The sequence below is a fragment of the Pezoporus flaviventris genome, unplaced genomic scaffold, assembly GCF_033815535.1.
Source record: "Pezoporus flaviventris isolate CSIRO_AGI_PZ_B2104156 unplaced genomic scaffold, CSIRO_AGI_Pfla_v1 ptg000037l, whole genome shotgun sequence".
Lineage (NCBI taxonomy): Eukaryota > Metazoa > Chordata > Aves > Psittaciformes > Psittacidae > Pezoporus > Pezoporus flaviventris.
In genome coordinates, this window is record NW_026892585.1 from 5330660 (window position 1) to 5352129 (window position 21470).

A 21470-nucleotide genomic window follows, 5' to 3' on the forward strand; every position below is an offset into this window, starting at 1 on the left:
TTCCCGTTGGCCTTTTTAAACTGCCCAGAACGAACTCCTGTTTCTGGATTATAAACGTACTGTTTTAGGGGCAGGAGGAAGGTACCTGTGAGCTCATTTCACTGAATGAACTGCCCATGACACTGGAGTGGTTTCTCTATGCCAGTCTTCAGCTGATGTCTGGGATGTGCCTAGGGCCTGGGAGCAGCGCAGCAAGAGAATAACCTCTCCAGCCCGTATCCCTCTGTGTGGTGGTATGTAGACACACTGTTGTTTCTTTTGTTCTTTAATTTCCTTCGTAATGACTGTGAGCAGCATCCCTAGAGTGTTTAAACATCAAAGGCAAGGCAGTGTGACAAAAGCACGCTGAGGAACCCAAAAGGACAAAAGTATTTAGCTCCTTGCAGTCCTTAAGAGCACCACAGAGGCAAGGGACCAAGTCTCTTGTCGGAAAGTTACCCAGCACATGGAGAGGACAGGTAAAGCAACGTTTTCCTTTGTAGGCGATCCCTGTCTCCGCATAGAGCCCTGCGCACCAGGCACTGAAACAGCACAGGGCAAAGGCAGCCTGCCTGCAGGGCAGGTCCTTTCTCAACGCACTTCAGGTGTTTTGATTGCTCTGGGTGGCTCGGCTGGGGATGGGGAAGAGGAAACGCGTGTTCCAGAGCTCTGTTCTCCCTCCTTTCTCACCCGTTTGCTGCTTCTCCCCTGCCCAACGCTCCCTTCTGGACCCGTTACCCCGCCGGGCTGCGGGGCTGGGCCTGGCCCTGCCCGCCCTTTTCCTGACAGACTCCGCCCTCGGCCGTGCGCCGGCGGCGGGCGGTGCTGCGCGGAGGGCTGTGAGCCGCCATGCGCTTCCGTGCTAAGATCGTGGATCTCGCCTGCCTCAACCACTTCAGCCGTGAGTGTGCCCGGGCAGGGGGACGGCAGGGCGGGCGGGCGGGCGGGACCTTCTGTACCAAGGAAAGGGAAGGGCGGTACGCGGGGTAGCCCCGGCCCGCGCCGTGAGGCCCAGACACCTTCACCGGCTGTGAGGGGGAGGCAGCGTGGGGCGCTTTTCATGGAGTCCCAGGCTGGTTTGGGTTGGAAAGGACCTTAAAGCTCATCCAGTTCCAACCCCCTGCCGTGGGCAGGGACACCTTCCACTAGAGCAGGTTGTTCCAGCCTGGCCTTGAGCACTGCCATGAGGCAGCCGCAGGTTCTCTTCGCCCTGAAGTATTTTAAGAGCTTCCGCAGCTGCGTTTGTGGAGACCGAGCTCTCCCTGGGATGAGTGGGGAGCGGTTCCCGCTGTAACATTCCCCTTCCTCCGCCAGGTGTAATTAACACAATCGCCAAGTTAGCCAAGACCTGCACCCTGCGCCTGACTGTCAGCAAGCTGTACTTCATCCTCTCTGATAAAGTAGCCAATGGAGGTGTTGGTATGTGGTGTGAGCTGAACCAGGTAAGCCCGGGACGCTCAACAGTCACACAGCATTGAAGACCAGAGCGGGCAGTCGTGTCTGGTGTACACGGTGGTTTATTGTATGTGCAGCCCTCACCTGAGATGTGCCAGGCCTCAGTCCTGCGTGGCCTTGTTCACTGAAGGCATTCTGCCTTGCAGGACTGCCTTTTGGTTACACAGACCTCATGTTTCTGGCTGGACATCCCCTTTGGTTGTGACTTCATGTAAAGCTTTGGTGTGGGCTGTCCCACAAGGGCCAAAGCTGGCAACAGGAGACTGTAACTCACCTCTTATGCCCCTGGTTTTGAGGGCTGGTAGTTGTTAAGGGAGGATCTGAAACTAATACATTTAGCCTGAAGGAAGGGGCTTTTGTGCCTGTGCAGCCTGTCTTGACTCTTGCAGGTGATGCCAGGCACAGGAGAGCTTCCTGTTGTACACACGCCATACTAAACTTGAGTTCTGATAGCTAAAACTTACCCCTCTGTCATATTTTCATTTGCTGTGTTTTATTTCCCAACTTAAAAACCTGTAGGGGAATTTCTTCGATGAATTTCAGATGGAAGGAGTGGCTGCAGAGCACAATGAGATCTATTTAGAGCTGATGCCTGAGAACCTGTCAAGAGCATTGAAAACTGCCCACAATGCTAAGGCAGTGAAGATGAAGTTGACTAACAAACACTGTCCCTGTCTCAGAGTCGCTGTAGAGCTGGTAAGTGCAACCATGCTTTTATCTTCATTACTAAGAAAAAGCTTTTAGAAATTAAGTGCTTTTCCTAAGATCAAATAGAAGCTTTTGTGTAATTCTAGAAAAATAAAGGAAGAAAAACACCATTTTCCATTACCCTTTCCTGCCATCATGAGTGGTAGCACACGGAGCCAGGTTTGTGTTGTCCAAAAGGCAAGGAAGAGGTGGTAGAAGAATGAAAGATATGTGCTTTAAACACCTTTTTCCAATGCCTACTTTCCCCCTTTCCTTCATTCTCTAAAATTGTGGATTATTGCTTTCTCACTGAAGCCATTAGGTGAAGGAGGTTTCGGTGTAGTTTTTGGCTCTGTTTTGCTTTTGATTGTCCTTAATAGCAGACTGATAGGAACCTATGGAAAACTGGAACTGAATGTCTTTTGCACTCAGTTATAGTATTTCCCAGAGTGGCTCTGAAAAGTTTGAATTTAGAATTCCAGTCTTGTTTTTAACTGCAAGAGCATCCTCTCTCTTCTCTCAAGCCATCCTTATCAAGCAGCAGTAGGATTGTGACACATGACATTCCTGTGGGGGTTATTCCCAGAAGATTATGGAATGACTTCAGAGAGCCCAGTGTGCCAGACTTTGATGTAAGCATCTTGTTTTATATTCCCTATGGAAAGGGGAGGTTGCAAGTGGAATGCTTTTGCTGTGGTCTATACTACCAGTGAGGTTTGGAGAGAAGGTGAAAGGAAAGAGTGAAGGCTGGAAGCTAGAGGTTTGGAGAGTGATGGGACATGGGTTCCATCTTGACAAGGGAGTCTCCAGAACCTGTAGAAACAGAGCAGATCATTACCAGTCATTGCTGTGATACTCGGGGTGAAGGAAGGGAGGAGCAGAGGACTTGCATTGCTTTAGGTAGGAGCACTTCCAAAGCACACAGGTTTTGACCATTTTGGCTGTTTAGGTACCAGGTGGCCTAAATAATCTGTTCTTTCTGAAATTCATGGCCTACCTGGCAGAGTTAGATCTATATGTGTTTCCTCCTGATTTTTACATATCTTTTAATATCCTTTTTGACTTTTAGCATACTTTCAAGGAAAGGACTTTGTGCAGATGTGCTCCTGTTTGAGATTATGAATGTGTTACTTCTGTAGTTGAGAGTATTTAAATTCTGAAGACGTAAGATTTAGTAGAAACTTGATGTGTTTTGTTCTGTTATTTCAGCTTCCACTGATGCAGTTCCAGAAATGATTACAGTACCATGGGGATTGTGTTCTTCCCCTTTTGGCTATAGTAACTATTTCACTGCTCAGTAACACAGATGTGGGTTCAAGTGAGAATTTGATCTGCAAAAACCCATTTCTCATTTATTTTGAACACAGATAGGATTGTATGTCTGAAGCAATTGCCAGAGCAGTGGCCTGTTGGTATAATGGGAAAGAGTTCCTCTGTTCCTGAGACCTTTGCTGATTTCAGTTAAATATTGTGCTTCCCGCACTCAGTAGACAACAGATCCCAAAATAAGATAGGATTGAAGGGAGAAATAAATGCATCACATCCCAGTTACACATGAAATACTTGAGCCAATGCAGTTCTTACATCTTTTTAGGTCAGTATTTACCTACCAGTGCTGAAAATAATGAAGAGTGTTGTGGAGAGAATGAGGAATCTCAGCAATTACGTTGTAAGTTAAAGCAGTTGAGATGTGTGTCCTACAGACCTTATTTTTTCCTGGACATAGCATGTTTCCCTGTTGCCCAAACTGGTCCCCCATGTTACATCTTATTTTGGGATAAGACATTGCACTAAAGGCATCTGAAGACTCTGTAGGGGTTGAAGAGAATCATGGGATTTGTTTTAGGATTAGCACTGAAGAGCTTGTCCTGGGCTTCCTGGAAGCTTTCCCTCTTTAAACTGAATCCTTGAAAGAATTGTGTTGCTACAAGCCACTCTTCATAGCTAGTAGGAAATTGTGGTTGTTGAGGAAGCCACCTAGAGACTTCTGAAGTGATTTCATGAAAGAAATGCCCATTAAGTGAGTCTTGTGGCTGGAATTAAGGTAGACTTGAGGTAGGATTTAAAGGAAATGCTATGGAGCGCTCCTGGTTGTCAGCCTGTACTCCAAACTCTGATATGGTGGCTTTCCAGTCCACCCTGGCTTTATGGAGTGCTGGTGCAAATGCAGGAAACCTTGCATTTCTCTAGCTTCTGTCTCTTATTTCTAAACACATCAACACATCAGCTTCCCAAAACCACTGCTTGTTCTAGAGGTACTGGAGAGCAGTGGCATTTCTTTCTTTTCATAATTTCAGGGAGGTTGATCTAGGATTCATCTCACAGGAGTGATGAGAAATGCTTTTTGTACCTGAACTTTCCAATGTTCATCTTCAGAAAGTACAGTTGAGCTGTGAAGGCACTGAAATGTGTCTGGCAGCTTGTACTTGAACAAAGCTGCACTTTATTCTTCTGTAATTCTTCAGTGTGAAAGAGGCTTGCCTAAAACTGAGATTGATTGTATTGCAGATGATTGAAGCAAACTTGAGTGGAGAAATGAACTTGAAAGTAGAAACTGACTTAGTTTGTGTAACAACACATTTTAAAGACTTGGGAAATCCTTCCTGGGGTAAGTTTCCAGTTTTGTTGCCTCTTGTGGCTGTCTGATTTCAGTGTGATGCTGATAATGGTACTTACCTTCTGATAGTCCTTACAAAATAGCATCAAATACATTGAGCTTTTTTTCAAATGAAACCTTAAAATGTGGCTAATGGCTAGTTCATGTTAGTGAGGGAATTCCGGTATCCTTGACAACTTTGTAGGAAAACTGGGCTTTCTCTTCCTTGTACTGCTGTTTCTGAAAACAGCCCCTTTGGGTACCAGCTGTTCAGTTATTATCAGGTGTGTTCCTGTATGTTTTGCAACTCCTGATGTTACGACCAAGTGTTGTGTTCTTATGCTTTTAGCATTAGAGGATGGATGTCAAAGTTCTCAAGACAGAGATCCAGAAAGCATGGCTGAGGCTCGCATAGACATCAGGAAGCTGCAGCAGCTGCTTGCTGGACAGCAGGTCAACCCCACAAAAGCATTGTGCAGTAAGTTCAGCAGCTCTGCTTGGTAACTCCAGTAAAGGACAGATGTTTGCTGTATTTGTCTCAGCAGAACAGCAGATCTTCTGTTTTGTCTGTTTGAAACTTGACTGGTTGTACTATACCTGAGGACTTCTAATGTTTCTTAAAGCCCCCAGTTTCTAGCAAGGTTTTGCATTTGATTTTGATAACTTTGCATGCTTTTCCTGAGAACATCTGTGAGTTATGCTTTAATGCAGATACTGAGAACTTCCTGAGGAAGATGTAAGTCATGGGTGTAGCATTATAGGCCTATACATTACGTATTTCCTTTTTGGTATCAACTTTCATAGACTCTTTAGTAATGCTTTGTAGACCCTTGAGGACTTAAATATTACAGGATGATATGTCTTGTCATCCTGCTATCAGAAGTGGTAAAGCATTATATTCTGATGATGGCATTGTGTAGAAGACATAACATATTTTTCCTGCTTTAAACTGGATTTGTGGTGGCTTTTTCTCTTTACAGATATTGTAAGTAAAAGAATTGTCCACTTCATCTTGCTTCATGAGGATGTTTCGCTTCAGTATTTCATTCCAGCACTTACCTGAATAGTTTGGAATCTCGGTAATTTTCCAACCTGAGGCCTTTTCCTTCAAGTCTGAAAACTTTCATGAGCTGCTGGAGTACTCTCATGTGATATGCTGTTAGATACAGCCATTAGATGGACATAATTTCCTTATTTATGAAATTATTCAAAACATCTCATCCAGAAGGCCATTTCTGTGAAGAGTTACTTGCTATGAAAGATACAGTGTTGGGGAACTGTCATATCTGAGCGTTATGGGCAGCAAAGCTGAAAGTTGCATGTGCTTCTGGGATGCTTTGAGATGTAGGGGGATACTTTCACAAGCATGAAGGTAGACTTAGCCTCTGGAGCTGCTGCTGAGTGTATCCAGTATTGGGCAATACAGCTCCAAGTTAAACTGTCATATTTCTGTGGAGCAGGACAGTGACAGATTGGTATCTCCTTATAATATAAAAGTTATAATTGTGAGAACATTTATCTTTTATTAAAAAACAAAAAAAAAACCCAACAAAAACAACCCAAAACCCCCCAGAATCCCAAACACCACAAGGGGCAGTAATGCTGGTACAGGTCAGGAGTATGCAGTGACAGATCCATTTGATGTTCTGGAGGGGAGGACACTAAACACACCAACAGAGGTGAAATCTCTCCAGCCCCAGGGCTTTCTTACCCTTCCCACCTAACACACAAGGATGCAGCTCAGCCCTGCAGTCCTGTTGATGTGTACATGCTGATCAGGTGGAAAATAATACTGAGTTCTAAATGTGCTGGCATCTGTGAATCCAACTGTGAAGAGTCCTGAGAGCAGTATGGGGTCTTGGAGGCCCTAAGCAGCCTCACCAGGGACCCCTATCCACCCCGTCCATGGGCGCACAGATGCTGTTTCAGCTTGGGTTGTGGTATCCTGTACTCCTTGAAACTATTTTGTAGGTGGGCCAGGGCACAGCCTTGTTCCTGGATTGTTATTTATTGAAGCCACTTGTATGCCTGTGCTACCTTAATTTTGCTGAGCAGGATACAGTACAAGACTATTTACTCTGTTGCTGAAGGTGATTTTTCTGACCTCTTGCTGATACGTACTTTTGGAGTAGTTGCTCCTGAACATAAGTACGTAGCGCACGAGGTTGTGTGTGTACTTTTTATATGTTTACTGGAAGTTTGTGCCTTAACTTTAATCCAACACCTGTTACATGAATACCTATGCAGCTGAGAGCTTTTGCTTTGTAAGTCATTTTAAACTGACAAGTTCTTATATTGAACTGGTGTATTTTGGTTCCGCTTCCTAAGGGAACAGTGCTGCATTTTTCTGTTGTTCTGTTCACATGTTATCCATGCATGTAATTCTGGTCCTTCTGATCACTCAGTTCTTTTATAGCATTCTAGCTCTCCAGTCCTCTTCATCAATTTTGCATGGAAGTGCTGGCTTGTAAGTAAAATAAAAAGTCACTTGGACACTGTAAAGCATCACACAGGAAGTTAACATTCCAAACAGGAGGCAAATAGAAGAAATGCTGAAGTTATATTCAGCTTATATTGCTGAAAGTGATAGTTTTGCTTCTTTTTTTCCAGTAGATTTGCTGGGTTGACTTTAATTCTTTGGATTGATTTCAGGGCAGTGTAATTGCTATTGATGTATATTTAAATCACAGTATTTTCCAGAAACATTCATTGAAATAGTTATTCTGGGTGCAGTGCAAACAAAGTTACTTATGGAGCACAAAGCCAGGTTTTTACAGAAGCTTGTAATATTGATCTGTTGATCTTCTGAAAGCTAGTGAAAATCCTTCACTACTCATTATATATTGCCTAAGATATCCCTACCCATTTTGTGTCAGACACCGTATTGATTTCCTTCTTAGGGCTTTGGTTTTCAAGGAATCTACATGTAATTGTTAATTGCCCATTTTTACATACTACCAATCTCTGCTATCTTGTATTCCTTTCATCCTGTTTTTAAAGTATGTCTTAGAGGAGCTTGGAAGGGGGTGAGAGCATAGAATTCCCTGAACCAACCACCAGCTGCTGAGTTAGTAATGAAAAATAACTTTCTTTACTGGTTGTTTCATTCTGGCACCACGGGGTTAACACAGCAGGTTATTTGTTTGGACATTTCACATGTTATCTTACTCTGGTGTAACTGACTTTTAAGTTCCAATGGCGCAGTATCTGCTGCGGTCTGACATTTAGCGGTACTTCCATTTAATCAGATTTCCTCTGATTTGGAACACCCAAGATTCTGTCAGGTCTAGATAACAAGAAAAGAAACTTGAAATGTCGAAGGGTGAATTCTAACTATAAGATAGGGGATTTAGACAAGATGTTGGCCCTGACCCACCATCTGTCCCAGGGACCAGAAGATGCTCTCCATCCCTCACATCCAATCCCGTCTGTCTTGTTCTGGCATAAGCCTTACACAAGCAAGTCCCTGGCAAGTCTTCTGCCCTGTTGAGAAAACCCAGGAGGAAGTTAGATATGTGTTACATGGCTTTTGACTTGCTCCTGGTTTTTCAGATGTACTCGCTTCTAAATTCACCGCCACATTTAACTCTGCCTGGCTCTGAACAATTTTTATATCTTTGTATTGAGCCACAGCAGTTGTTAAAGAGTTCAGGCCCTCCATGACTCTTGGATTTGATTTTTGACTTTCTGTATCTTCTATGAAACTTTACGAAGCTCTGCATTTGACCTGTGCAAATTTACACATGCCACTTCAGTACTGGGTTATATTCATCACTTAGGAGGCAAGAAGAGTTAATTCAGAGAACAAGTTTGTGAGTTCAGCTGAAACAGGCATTTCGAGAGGCAGTCATGGAAATTGTTCTCAAGTAGTTTCAGGGAACAAAGAATTCGTAGAAGATCTTCAGATCAATTGTATTTCTTCACATGCAAATGGACTCTGTCCAACTCAAAGTTAGATCTTGCTTTGAGTGTGTGTTTTGTGTGTTAGGCTTTTTGGTTCACCACCACCACTTGAAGTTTATAACAAGTGATAATAATGTGTAGCCGTGTAGTGGCTGAATAACTGACAGACTGAATCCATTTGGCACCTTGTGTAACTACCCAAACCACATCTTACAAATTCATCATCTGAGAACACTTAATGAACCTTCAGACCTGTTTCACATTGTTTATAGTTGCCCTAGTATAATGTTGTGTATTATGGTTTCCAGTTTACGTTTATAAGGTTAAATTCTGTAGCCACTACTCAGGTCTTACTAGACAAAGCTTCTGCATTGTTAGGCTCAACTCTTTGCTGAAGTGAGTAGCTAAAATATCTCTGCCTTCAAGGAAGCATTTTTGTGTGATCAGTGAACTGATATAGAAACTTACCTATAACCTTTTGCTTTCCTTGCCTTCTGGTTGCACAGTACTATGTTACTGATCCTTATTTTTATGCTGCTTTAGAAAAAGACTGCATGTATTCTTTTTTGTTAATGCCACAGCAATGCAAATTTTGATTAGAAAAAGAAAACAATAGAGGGTGCTGTAGAGCTGTAGGAAAATGCTTTCCTCTGCTTTCCAAAGCAAAGTGAAGTTAGGAGCAAGCAGTGGCCCTCAGTTAACATTTGTAAGAGGGTGTGATTTTTGTTATAGTCTTCTATAAATGCCATTTCTCAGATGGGCAGGTGGCCAGTGACTAAATGTAAGACTGGAATTGTTTAGATTTTGTCAGCTATGACAGAAATACTGTTTCTAGAGCAAGCATGATGAATAACCCAGTGAAATCATGTAGGCAGACCCTGAGAGATGCAACTGAACTGAGATAAGGTGACTAAATAGTTTACAGAATCTGGACTTAAGCCTCTCTGTGCTTCATCTGTAATACAAGAATCTGTACTAACAGCTGGGTGCAATATGGCAAATAAATGTGTGAAGGATTTCCTGGGCATTTGGCTTCTCTGACAGAGGCTAAATCACTTCATAGGTACTTACTCAGGGATATCTTTATTCATGTGCATGGGCTGGTGCTATAGATGTTTTGTTATCCTTTCCTTAGGTGAGAGGGCATGTGTTCAAGTCCTAGTCAGTTCATAATTACTTAATCTCACTTTGTGATGTACTGTTGGTGACAATCTGAAGCACAATTTCTTGTAGTAAAGGAATGCTGGACTTCCCCACTCTTTGTACCAAGGCATTGACAGATTAGTTGATTTTTCTTCCACTTACCAGATTTAAAGGCCATATTCTCTGAGCTTACAGGGTTACTGTAATGTCATCTACCTATGGAAGATGCCAAGCTGGAGCTCAAAGTAATGTATTCTGGTATTCAAGAATCAGAGACCTCCAGCAGTGGGAACTGTGGGGTCCTAAATGTACTCAGTCAAATGTCAGAAGTCTTTTCCAAAAGTGAAAACAGACATTTGTTATGCAATACAAGCAAAAGGTAAATCACTCTCAGATCTTCAAGCATTTTAAGTGATGTCCACTCATTTGCTGGCACTTGTGTAATTTGCAGCAAAAACTGGGAACAACTTTAGCCTTTGTTTTACTCAAAGGAACTGTCAGTGTTGCTATCTGCTAGAAAACTTTACTTACCATGGTCACTTGGGTGAATTAATCACTCCTCAAAGAACTTAGAAGCAAACTAGCAACTCAAGGAATTACCTCTAATATTGTGAAATAGTATGGCATAATCTGTACACAGGTATTAGACTTCTGATCAGCTCATAGGTATCTGTTAATTTATAGGGGCCACCTCACAGCTGGCATAAATCAGCTTAGTGCATTTGAAATCGGTAGCTACACCAGTTGATGCCAGCTGAAAGATACGGCTTTGTGAAGCTTTCAGTGGTTTGGAGCAGGGAGGTGGCACAGGAGCTTTCTGCATAGATCTCAGTTGTTACGTTTCTTCTGGAAGCTGAAAATAAATCACAGATTCGAGTCATGACGTTTGTATTTCCAGAAGGCACTGGCGTTCCTGATGAGGATACAAACACTGACATGCCACTGGCACAGGGGTTTGTTTTGATTTGGCTTGGCTTCTATGACACTGATGGTAGCTATTTGACTAGGCCCCTTGGAGGGGGGAATGAGTGATTAATTCCCTCAAGTATGGTATCTGTGGCTACAGTTGCCAATATTTTAATGATAGGACCACAAAACCTTGTTTCCTTCATTTTGTGTTAGCCTGTGGGTTGCAGGAGGTGAATGTATTCACAGAGTGGAGGCTGCAGAGACCTTATGATTCTGGAGTTTTCTTTTATACAAACTAGACTAATTGACAAATGAGCTTCTGTTTGCCTGCTTGCATGGGTGGCATGAAAATCTCATCACGTGCAGACAGGGTGCTCCATGGGATCACCACCACTGTAGGCTTGAACTAGAGGATCTGCCTCCCTAGAGATCTGCTATGTACTCAAACTCAAAACATCTGTACAATATATAGGGGGGCCATTTGGGTCTGTAGGGTGTTGCTTTTCCCGAGGATTTCAATGTGTTCTCTTTTCCATCCCACTTCAAGCATATCCTTAGGAAGTCCACTGACCTGAATGAGAGCTAACGAACACTTCTCAGTTTGTGTTCTTAAAGTGGAATTCTCTGCACCTTACAGATTTTGGTTTGGTTGATGATGAACCTGTGCTTGTTTGTATTACAAACATTTTGTATTGTCCTGCCTAAATCTGGATTTTCAGCCTTCTCTGTACTGAACAATTAGTTCAAAAATACTTGTGTGTGTAAAACTGAAATACAGATATTTTAAGTTTTAAAGTAGTGAAACAGAGGAATTTCCTTAACTATCTGCTGCTTCAGCAGAAAGTTCTTAAATACAGTCAGTTACACTTAGAAACTGGAGCCTTGAGAGGTAATCCCATAGACAGAGACATGGTTTATTAGTAGGAATTATCTCGTGTGGTATTATGTTTCAGTATCTTCTGTTAAGGTTTACAGGAATAGACATGGGATTGTTATGTTGAGCTTTGTGTGAGAGAAGTGAAGACATTGGAATTTCCTTATATAATCTAAACCCACTTTATTTAGATACAGACAATGACTTCATGGAAAAAATAAACATAATGAAAATGAGCTACTGATAACTAGAAGACTAAGCACAGGACATGGTGCCAGGACAGCTCTATAAGTCATCTTTCCCTTGGGATAAACTACTTGGAGAGAACACAACTTGAGATGAGACCTTGACTTTGTTTGGTTCTTTGTCTTGCCAGATCTTCCAAGCTTATCTTAAGATGCTGAAGAACCCTGTTTCATCTCGCAGCCCCTGAACCTGGCATATGGCAAACCAGGGATGTCTGCAGAGCAGGCAGTACTGAGGCCTTCGTTACTGTGTTGACAAAAGGGGTTCTCAATAACCAGATGGTATTGGGGTGTAAGTTTCCAGGTTGTAGGTCAGGAGGCAATGACATTGCTGGGGAAGAAGCTTATTTAAGTCTAGAGGACTAGGGCAGAGGTCTTCTGAGGTACATGGCAATTACTGTATTTCTGCAGGTGAGGGACCAAGCATGGAAGATCTCATCTGAGAGGAATGAAGAATAGGAAAGCTGCAGCAGAACTGTCTCTGCTTCTCTCTTCTCTCTGTGTTGATAAATTGAAATGAGGAATGGGCGAAGTTACTCAGTCAGGGCAGCAAGAGAGTTTCTCATTTTCTTCATGCCTGGTCAACATGTCAAAGCCTAAAACCCTCACTCCTGCCTGCCTTGACAGAAGACCAGATGCCACATTATATTTACCTGGTATGTTTGCCTGCCATGTCATGAAGGTTCTTCAAAATGGAGACAAAATCAGGACTTGATAGATCTTGTAACCAGATTAATGTAGCCAAATAGCTTTTATATTTTAACTCCCACCCTGGCATGAGACGTGCACTCTGGTCCTCCTTAAATAGATGTCTCGCTTAATAGACATTTACAGTGAACTCTCGCCACAATAAGGCATTATTACTCGTGCAACCAGCAGTTCAGAAGTGTAAGCTTCTCCAAGATGTGTAATGAACAGATGAACATTGCTCTCTGCAGTACTTCTGAGAAGCAGGGAAACAGGCTCAGCCTCATTACTGAATAAGGGCACACTCAGAAATTCTAGGGGAGAAGCAGACTCAGGTTATTTAGTGGGTATTATGGGGGGAGGTATTCACAGCAACTTCTTTTCCAAACTGAAAAAGAAATTCAGAATTTCAAACTGGAAAAACAATATTCCTGAAAAAGTAAAAAAAGGCTCCTTCTACCTCCAGTGCTTTGCTTTAGTGCTGCTTGTTGGCAATTTGACATTTAAGTATTTTCTCTCAGGCAGAAGCTTTTGGGAGGTAAATGCCTTCAGCAGTTAAGATCGCAAGGTGCTTTGTTGCCTTGAGTACCTTAGTAGAGGTTGAACAGACAACTGTGGGGAAATGTGGGATCAAAACTGCAAATGTGCATGTATTACAGGAGCCTCTGCAGCTGGTGAAGGCTGTCCCTGTAACTTCCTGCTGCCTGCCTTTCATTTTTGCCCAGTAGTTGTGATCACTGGTTGTTCCATTTACTCCCCCTTTGAAGCCCATTTTAATCTTCATCACCTCCCATTAAGTCAGATCTATATCCTTTCCCCTACCACACTATAAAATCACCTGCTTAGAGCAGCATCTGTGACCCTTCATGAATCGAGTAATATGAAGTTAAACTACAATGATAAAAGGAGTTCAAGTTTTGCTGCAGAAAAGCCAGAAAACAGCTATCAGTGAGATTCCTTTGTAGACTTTGTCCACATTTGCAGCTTTTCCAGGCCCTGTGAGGCTGTTAACAGTTGGCCAGTCAGACCTGCAGTTAAACGCGGGCTCTAGAGGCTCATCAAGTGATTTTTCATGCCAGCCCACACTATGTGTTCAAGCTATGCAGATCTCTTGGAAAGAATCAGTCTTAAGTATTTAGAGCAATGAAAGCTAGAAGGCATTAAACCTCAATGTTTATAAAATACTAATAGCATACAATAAGCAGAAAGTACCTAGATTCACTAAAGACACAGAAGGGAGACAGGATTTAGTTCATGTTCATGTAGGTCTAGTTCTATTAAAGCCTATGGGAAATGTCCAGATATATCCCAAACCTGAGAAAATGACCTTTTTTATATGGTATAGTGATTAAGGAGCTTTAGAATGGATGGTAGGACTGAGTCTTTTTCATGTCTGGCTAACTGCATTGGAGCATTTATACTACAAACATGAAATTGATGATAATCTTTTGTTTACTTTTTAAGTAGATCCTGTTTCTAGAGGGTAATTCAATCTATCTTAATTCATTTATTTTCATTACAGAAATGCATGATATGTATAAATGCTAAATGAGCAGTGGAGGTGGATGGGGGGAGGTTAGTGGGAGCTGGCTGGGATTTCATAAACACAGTTACCACAGAGAAGCAGTGATGTGCAGCCCAATGGAAAGAGCCAAGACTGAATCCAAGTTCCTGTAAGTTTATTCTCCTCTCCTTAAAATGTACACTGTGTTCTGCAGCAGAATGACCACCTGCTTCAAAAACTGTATGATTATCTCAATGTGTTGATTGTTTCCACATTTTAACAAACCCACTCTGATGCCATCAACAAAAAGATGATTAATACTGAATAGGGTAGTAAAATTCAATTTATATATAAAACCTAATTGCACACAAATGTATTAGAAGCATGAAGTGATAAGCGTTCTACACTGTTCCCATGCATCCTCTTCAATGAAAGAAAGATGAGATTAGGGTCATTACTTATCCCTGAAGAAATGGGACTGGATGATCAAAAGATTTTATAGGTGCGCTTCTTTCATCTCAGGCTTCAGGGTTTTTTTGTTGCAGAATCAACAGGTAGTGGTCCTTAGTTACACTAAGGTCTTCCCAGGCAGAGACAGCAGTGTGTGAGTGCCTTAAAATCACAGCACCTTCTCTGTGCAGAAAACAAGCCAAAGGTCTTTGTGCCATGCATGTCCTCTACTTCCAAGAGAACAAAGGGATGGATGGCTCAAAAGTATCCAAATGATAGTAGCTTGTGAGCTGTATAACTGCAGTAAGTAATGTTTTTTTCCTTTTTTGCTTAGTCTTTCACACAGCAGTTGCCTACCCACCACTAAGAAATCATTTTGGGGCTGATTTTGGCATCCTCTCTGTCTTCATTTGTCTCTTAGACAAAGGCCACATGTCCTTGGCCATGGGGAATCACAACCTGTTAATAAAAGAGCTCTGCTCTACCTTTCACTGGGACAGTGGTGTTTTCCTGTCCTCACTGGCTTCTGATGCTCTGTTTAAGCTGTTGTATCTCACATGTTTAATGAGAACTGACTAGCTTCCTGATCATGAGGCAGCATTCATTCTAATGGAGTTGGTAGAGGCAGTCAGACATTTGCTCAAAGGGCAGGTCCCCCAAAGGTCCAGTCTATCAAGATTAAAAGTTTAAACCTTGTTTTTAATAGAAGTTTATTATATATATTTTAAGGGAAAACCTCAATGTTGCCTATTAGGCTTAAAGTATTTGTAACAATTTTGGTTACCATTCCTACCCAAAGCAAATGCTCTATCTGCTACATGCTGTTGCTGGAGCGGGTCAGGTTCTCTTCAAAGAGGTAAAGCCCTAGAAAGGCCTAGAAAGTCAGTTTCTGTTATTTACATGATCTAACTGTTTAGTTCAAGACACTAAGTTTGTAACAGCTGCTGAAGTATTTCAGGCAAACAGCTATTTCTACTGTGTTTTATTATGTCTGATGCATCCCCACAGCCACCCAAGAATGATTGCATTAGCAGGTAGAACAGTAACAGAGAGTTACAATCTGTGTTTGGATGGCTATTACATCATTTCTGAACAATTCCACACGTTTCTTTTAATGTAATTTCGGCAGCCTAAATTGGGGGCAAACTCAGAAGGTTGGATGGCCATTCTGCATCTGGTTTCTGTTACTGAGAAGCTGACGGACACCATTTGCTCAGACTGTCTGCAGAGAAAAAGCTTGGGGTGGGTTTTTGGGTTTGGGTTTTTTTTTTGTATTTAAGACAGACTGCTTTTGCTTGCAGCATCTCAGGCTTGAAGCAACACAAAGCACATGTTACTTCCTTCCAGATGTGTGTGAATGTTGTTAAAATTGTTCTGTGTAGCACTTAGTTGTGTACTTTAAATTCATTCTTGAGTAACTGTTTCAATATTGGTAAGCATTAAGGGGCTGATACAAAGCCTGCTGTAATCGGTGTGTGTCTCCCTGACTTTACTGCATGTATCAGCTCCTCAGCCCTTGCTGAGATTTGCTCACAGGCACAGATTCTGTGAAAATATTCCTCATTTGTCTGTTGTTTCACTTGCAACTTCCCAACTGTGTTAAATTACTTTATTAATGGGGGCCCTGAGTTAAGGAAGGCCACAGAACTCTTAAAAACCAAAGAAATAAGGGGAGCAGCTTATTTTACTTGTCACCATGATGATCTTGAACAGCTGCTTTTTGTCTGAAGTACAAATGCTGTTGACGAAGGTACCCCAAGACTTTGTTGACACAAAGGGCAAAGCTGTTGCTGCACACCAGCTCTTGCCAGCAGAATGAGACCTCCAGATGCCAATGGTGACTTCATCTTCCAAAGCTGGGTGTGCACTGGAGTTGGTGTTTGGGGCTGAAGTACACAAAGAGATTAAAAGATTATTGGCTCTTCCCGAAAGGGATTGTCAACCTAACAACCCCTGAAGACAGAGAACAAACTCTCCATGCTGGGTAATAAACTCCACAAATGCATGGATTCTGTTAAATTTGGGGCCGAATTCAGAGAAAGCCACATCCAGTCCATGGACATGCGAGAATACAGGAGTATTCTATTAATACATTTATGAAACAGAAATCCCATCCCTCTTTCAGCAAACTTTCAGGGTCTGAAAGGGAGTAAGCACCAGGTTTACTTTTGCCAGTTGATTTAAAAGCTTTCCCCCCCCCCCCCCCTTTTATTAAGGAGTCTTTCAGGAATACCCAATTTCTTTTTTAACAGTGTAATAATATCCCCCTTTACAGATGTAGTAAACATTAGGACAAGAGATGAGCTATATGATACCCTCCACACTTTGAGAGACACTGCAATTGCTAACAGCTTTGCTCTTTGTATGACAAAGCTTATTTAGGAGAGATTCCTTTAAGGTGTATGCCAGTGCCCATCTGCACCCATCTACAGCTGTGGTATCACTTAAGACCGCAACACTTAACTCCTTTATACAGCCTGCTCCTTGGTGTTGATTTAGTCCTTGTGGCAGGAGGTTGACATTGCTCATTTTGGAGGCTGAAATTCTGCTTCCTAGAAATCATGAGAGAAGGCAGTCACTGTTTCCTCCTGCAGAACAAGTGATGGTAGAGGCACACTGTCCCAGCTTTCTTATAGCTTAACCTCCATCCAGACTGACTAACTAGTAAACAGCATATGCCTCTTTCCACAGGGACAATCCACAAGATGTTTACTACTGTCAGGGATGGTAAGTTTTGCTGCACTGTATTCCTGAAGTGAGTAGTAATAGATCTGTATGTCAGAAACCCTCTTTCAAAACTATTTACAGGCAAAGAAGAGCTGAGAACTAAAACTATGAGGGTACACAGGAGGAATGCTATCCAGAGATGCAGAAATGTTTTTGTGGCTCTCAGTGTCAGCAAAGGCACATTAAGAAGAAGTATCTTAAATTTCTTTTGGCAGCATCACCTGTTTTTATTCTGTCTCATAAGAAAAATAGCAACTTGACATGCATGTGCTACATGACAGTAGCAAAAATGCTCCAAGAGGCAGAAGTACTATTGCAACACACTGTGCCCTGAGGGACACTATGTCCTGTTGCACATAAAAAGTGTCATTTGCTTTGTGGATAGTCTTCAAACAAGTTTCTGACTTTAAATACTTATTTGACTGTTGTTAGAACAATGTTGATAAAGCACAGCACCGTTTCCCAGATGGAAACCTCTTTACTAATTTGGTTTAGTACAGGAAATTCTGTGCTTCTTATTAAGAAGAATAAGAACAAGCTCCTTTATCACTGTCTTATTTGGAATATAAATCTCCGCTTCCCTATCCACCTTTTCAGAAACATCACTGTTATGGTCTCTTGTCACACCAGCTTGGGCTACAATGATCTCATATCCCAACAATGTTAAACCTTCCCTAGGACTGGTTGGGTGAATTCCAATAAAAATTGAAGGTGCTGCAGGAGCTGATTCTGATGTTTTCAATATGTGACCTTTGGTCAGTCTTGAATGGTACCAATAACCAGGTCTGGTGGTAATGATATCCTCTGCTAAGTCTGAAGTAAAACTCTCATTTTGATCTTAAGAGGTAATGAGGGAGCCTATTACCTAGTTTAGACTTGACTTTTTGGCCTCTGTGTTTTCCAGCACTCCACCAGGGGCTTTGCACCCAGCCTATGGTGTTTTACCTACAGCCTGCAGTAATACAGGCTTTGAATCTTAGCACATGTGCACACAAATCAGTGTCATAAAACTCCGTGTTTGTGCTGTAGAGCATCAGTCAGCAATATGCTGCTCCATCGTAACCAGATGGGATTAGATGATAGGTTATTTGTTTTACGAAGCAGACAAACAAAAAGTAAATCTATGCATCATGTGTATTTTGGTGTTACAGAAAAATACTCTCATAGTGTTTATAAAATAAATCCCTCTAAAACCACAGTGATATTTAGGAAGGAGCCTTATTACATTTTTTGCTACTAATGCTGGGAAATAATTTTTTGTCTTAAAGCAAAGCCCTTTCCAGAAGTGTTACTGCTGCAGTTATGGCTCCTGACCTAACAAAACGCCAAGGGAGTGCTGCGATGCTCTGAACATCTGTGATTGATTACACAGAAAAACCAAGTCAGCTTGTTTGGATCAGGAAGCTGCTCTTGATGTGAACCTCCTGGTAGGCTGCTTTTACACTACTTCAGTTCACATGGTGGAGTGCCCTTGGAGCACATCAACTGGATTCCTTCGGGATGAAGCTAAGCAAGACGACGTGTGCTTTGGTCACAAGTGGCATTTGGTCTTTGGCACCCTGCTGAAGCCAGTCCAAGAGTGGGCAGTAAAGGGGGGCAGATTGGGTTTTGCAGTCACCACTCTTCACGTGCTGCAGGAAAACGATGAACGCTTGCAGCTACTCAAGGTGTGAAAACGTAGCACAGGCCCCCTTATGTATATAAATTATATATAGAGAGGCATTGAAGTATTCTGAAAAGGGGAAAAAGCTTGATACAACTTTAATTCTTGTGTTGTATCATAGAACCCTAGGATGGTTTGGGTTGGAAAGGACCTTAAGATGGTGCAGTTCCAACCGCCTGCCATGGGCAGGGACACCTTCCACTAGAGCAGGTTGCCCCAAGCCCCTGTGTCCAACCTGGCCTTGAACACTGCCAGGGATGGGGCATTTACCACTCCTCTGGGCACCCTGTTCTTGGTCCTTCAGCAGCATGCAGCACTGAGGCTAACAGCAGGATCTCAAGCTCTCAGCAGCAATCCTCCATGCGGTCTGACCACCACATCTGCGGGGCAAGTCCGAAGGACGCTCTGAGCTGGGCACTGCGCTAACCTCACGCTCAGGAGGGCAAGAGCCACAAAGACCCCAGACCTCCGCCGTGCCTCGCCCCGGAGCCCGCGGCGGCTCTCTCATGGTGGGCGGCGCCAGGAGGGTAACGCGGAGCGCGGCGGTTCGGGCGGGAACGGGAGGGTTTACCTCAGAGCGAGGCCGCGGGCCAGGCTGAGGGGCATCCGCAGCGGGTACAAAACATCCTCGTATCGTCCCTGAGGAGAGAGGGACGAGCTGAGGACCGGCGGTGAGCCTCGGCGGAGGATCCACTGCTGCTGAGGGCTGAGGTGCGGGAGGCCAGCAAAGGCCTGAGGGACGTCAAGGTGGCTGAGAGGGAGCGGGGCTGCTGGCTCCAAGCCGAGGCTGTGGGGGACCTGCAGGCCACGGTGCAGAGGACACAAATGTGCCCCGGAACACACGGAAAGGAGAGAGGACGTTTGTCCCTCTCAAAACTCTAAAAAAGACCCCCAAAACAGCAAAAGGAGGAGAAAACAAATAGATGCCAGGGGCTTCCTCCAAAGCCTGACAACCCCACCCAGAACAGCTTCTGCAGGGGGCTAACGAGGCAACACCTGCCACAACAGAACAGCCAATTGCCCCACCAGTAAAGAAGATGGTGACCAGTGAGAGCGAGCAGTGCTTCCAAGGAGAGGTAGCGAGTGATAGCAGTAGGAGGCTTTGCTTTGAAAGGTGCAGAGGAACCCGTCTGTTGGCTGGAGGTGTGCTTCGTGCTGCCTGCTAGGAGCTTGGATCCGACATGTTGCTGAGGTGCTTCCCAGTCTAGTAAGTCCCACTGGCTGTTACCCATTTCTAGTGGTCTGCATACGTATAGCAGACGTTCTGAGGTGCTGGTGCACTGCCTGGAATGCCCAAAGGGCTTACTTGGAGAGCATGTGTCTCAAAGCATATGTATTTACAGAGGTTAAATCGCAAGGGCGCCAAAACCTAGTTTTCTCATGGAGTGTTTGACTGTGAAAGCATCAAATAACTTTACAGCTTTGACTACTTCAAGTACAGTTTGAAAGCATGGCTGGTCTACATTTTCTCTAGAGATGATGCCTTACAATGAGATATTTACAAGAGAGTGGTAAAAGTAAGCATTACTTTCTCTGCAGGGCTTGTTTGGTAACCATATCCATAGAGGACAGAGAAAAAGTACTTTCCTTGCTCTTTTTGCAGCTTCTGGCTGGGGGAGGAGGGTTTAAACAGGCATCTGGCTTCCATATAGCCTGTGAAAGTTCCTGCCTGTTTTGTGAAGCCCGGGTGTTGGTCATTACAGTTTTGTGCACAGAGAAGTGATTTTGTGACAGAGCAGAGCATGCATGACACCATTTTGCAAAGTAGCCAGGAATCCTGGGTGAGAGTTGATCATCCTGAGTCCTGATTGACCACTACACTAGGGTGGAGAAACTGTACCTTTCCACTGGCTGCTGAGCTGCCTTGGAGGGGCTGAGATGTGGCTCTTTGCTTCTCCTTTTAGTCCCTTACCTCAACCAGCAAGGTCTGAAGAACTGTGTTACTTTGAGGCAGTGATTGTAATAGCAGGATCTAGTATTCTTCTTTGACCCAAATCTATTCACTTCAGCAGAAGAATGCAAAGTTGTAGACTTGAGGATGGGGGGGTGTGGGGTGGGTGGGAGGGGGGAAATGCCACAGTTCAGAAATCAGTAGGAGTCAGAGATGGTTCTTTGCTTTTACATCTACTTGCTCTCTTTTTTAACTCCCCGATGAAGGCTGAGTGAGTTGGGGTTGTTCAGCCAGGAGGAGGCTCCAGGGAGACCTTAGAGCAGCTTCCAGTGCCTAAAGGGGCTACAAGAAAGTCAGAAAGGGAGTTTTTGCAAGAACATGTAGGGATAGGACAAGGGGGAATGGCTTTAAACCGGTAGGGGGGAGATTTGGCAAACAGTATGGGTGATTTTTAATTTTTTTTTTAATAAGACTATTTTTTCATTTGTGCTTATATATTGTTTTTCACCCAGTCCCTGCTGGAAAGAAAGCAGAATTGAAGGGAGCAAGTGAAAACTGGCTCTTTATTGCAGGAATAATGATTCCTGAATAATATTTCCAAACTATATGCCTTATCGTTCTTTATCGTAACATCCCAAATAGCATCCGTGCATGCTTACTCTTGAACAAGTGCCTCATGGTACATACCATGGCAGAGCCACGATCACAGTGGAGTGTGCAGTGTGGAGCTTGGAGCTCTTGTCAGGGAACTAAAAGC

At 43.3% G+C, this 21470-nt stretch overlaps 1 protein-coding gene across 2 annotated transcripts; it reads left to right on the forward strand.

The window, feature by feature from the left end:
* The first annotated feature begins 744 nt into the window (after nucleotides 1-744).
* On the forward strand, nucleotides 745-12943 carry HUS1 (HUS1 checkpoint clamp component). 2 transcript variants are annotated; one of them, XM_061464582.1, is made up of 9 exons: nucleotides 745-880; nucleotides 1294-1421; nucleotides 1954-2130; nucleotides 2646-2753; nucleotides 3716-3790; nucleotides 4630-4729; nucleotides 5067-5195; nucleotides 5698-5796; nucleotides 11923-12943. In XM_061464582.1, the coding sequence occupies exons 1-8, from the start codon at nucleotides 829-831 to the stop codon at nucleotides 5778-5780; spliced, it is 852 nt and encodes a 283-aa protein (XP_061320566.1). In that variant the 5' UTR covers nucleotides 745-828; the 3' UTR covers nucleotides 5781-5796; nucleotides 11923-12943. The 2 variants fall into 2 exon arrangements, with proteins under 2 accessions (XP_061320566.1, XP_061320567.1); XM_061464583.1 differs by lacking the exon at nucleotides 11923-12943 and having other exon boundaries at nucleotides 1978-2130; nucleotides 5698-6061.
* The last annotated feature ends 8527 nt before the right edge of the window (nucleotides 12944-21470 follow it).

Excerpts from the sequence above, each read along its gene's own strand:
- HUS1 (XM_061464582.1), top strand. The coding sequence starts at position 829 with ATGCGCTTCCGTGCTAAGATCGTGGATCTCGCCTGCCTCAACCACTTC. Across the intron at positions 2,131-2,645 it reads TCAGAGTCGCTGTAGAGCTG|CCATCCTTATCAAGCAGCAG; the intron begins GTAAGTGCAACC and ends TCTTCTCTCAAG. Across the intron at positions 3,791-4,629 it reads GGAATCTCAGCAATTACGTT|ATGATTGAAGCAAACTTGAG; the intron begins GTAAGTTAAAGC and ends ATTGTATTGCAG.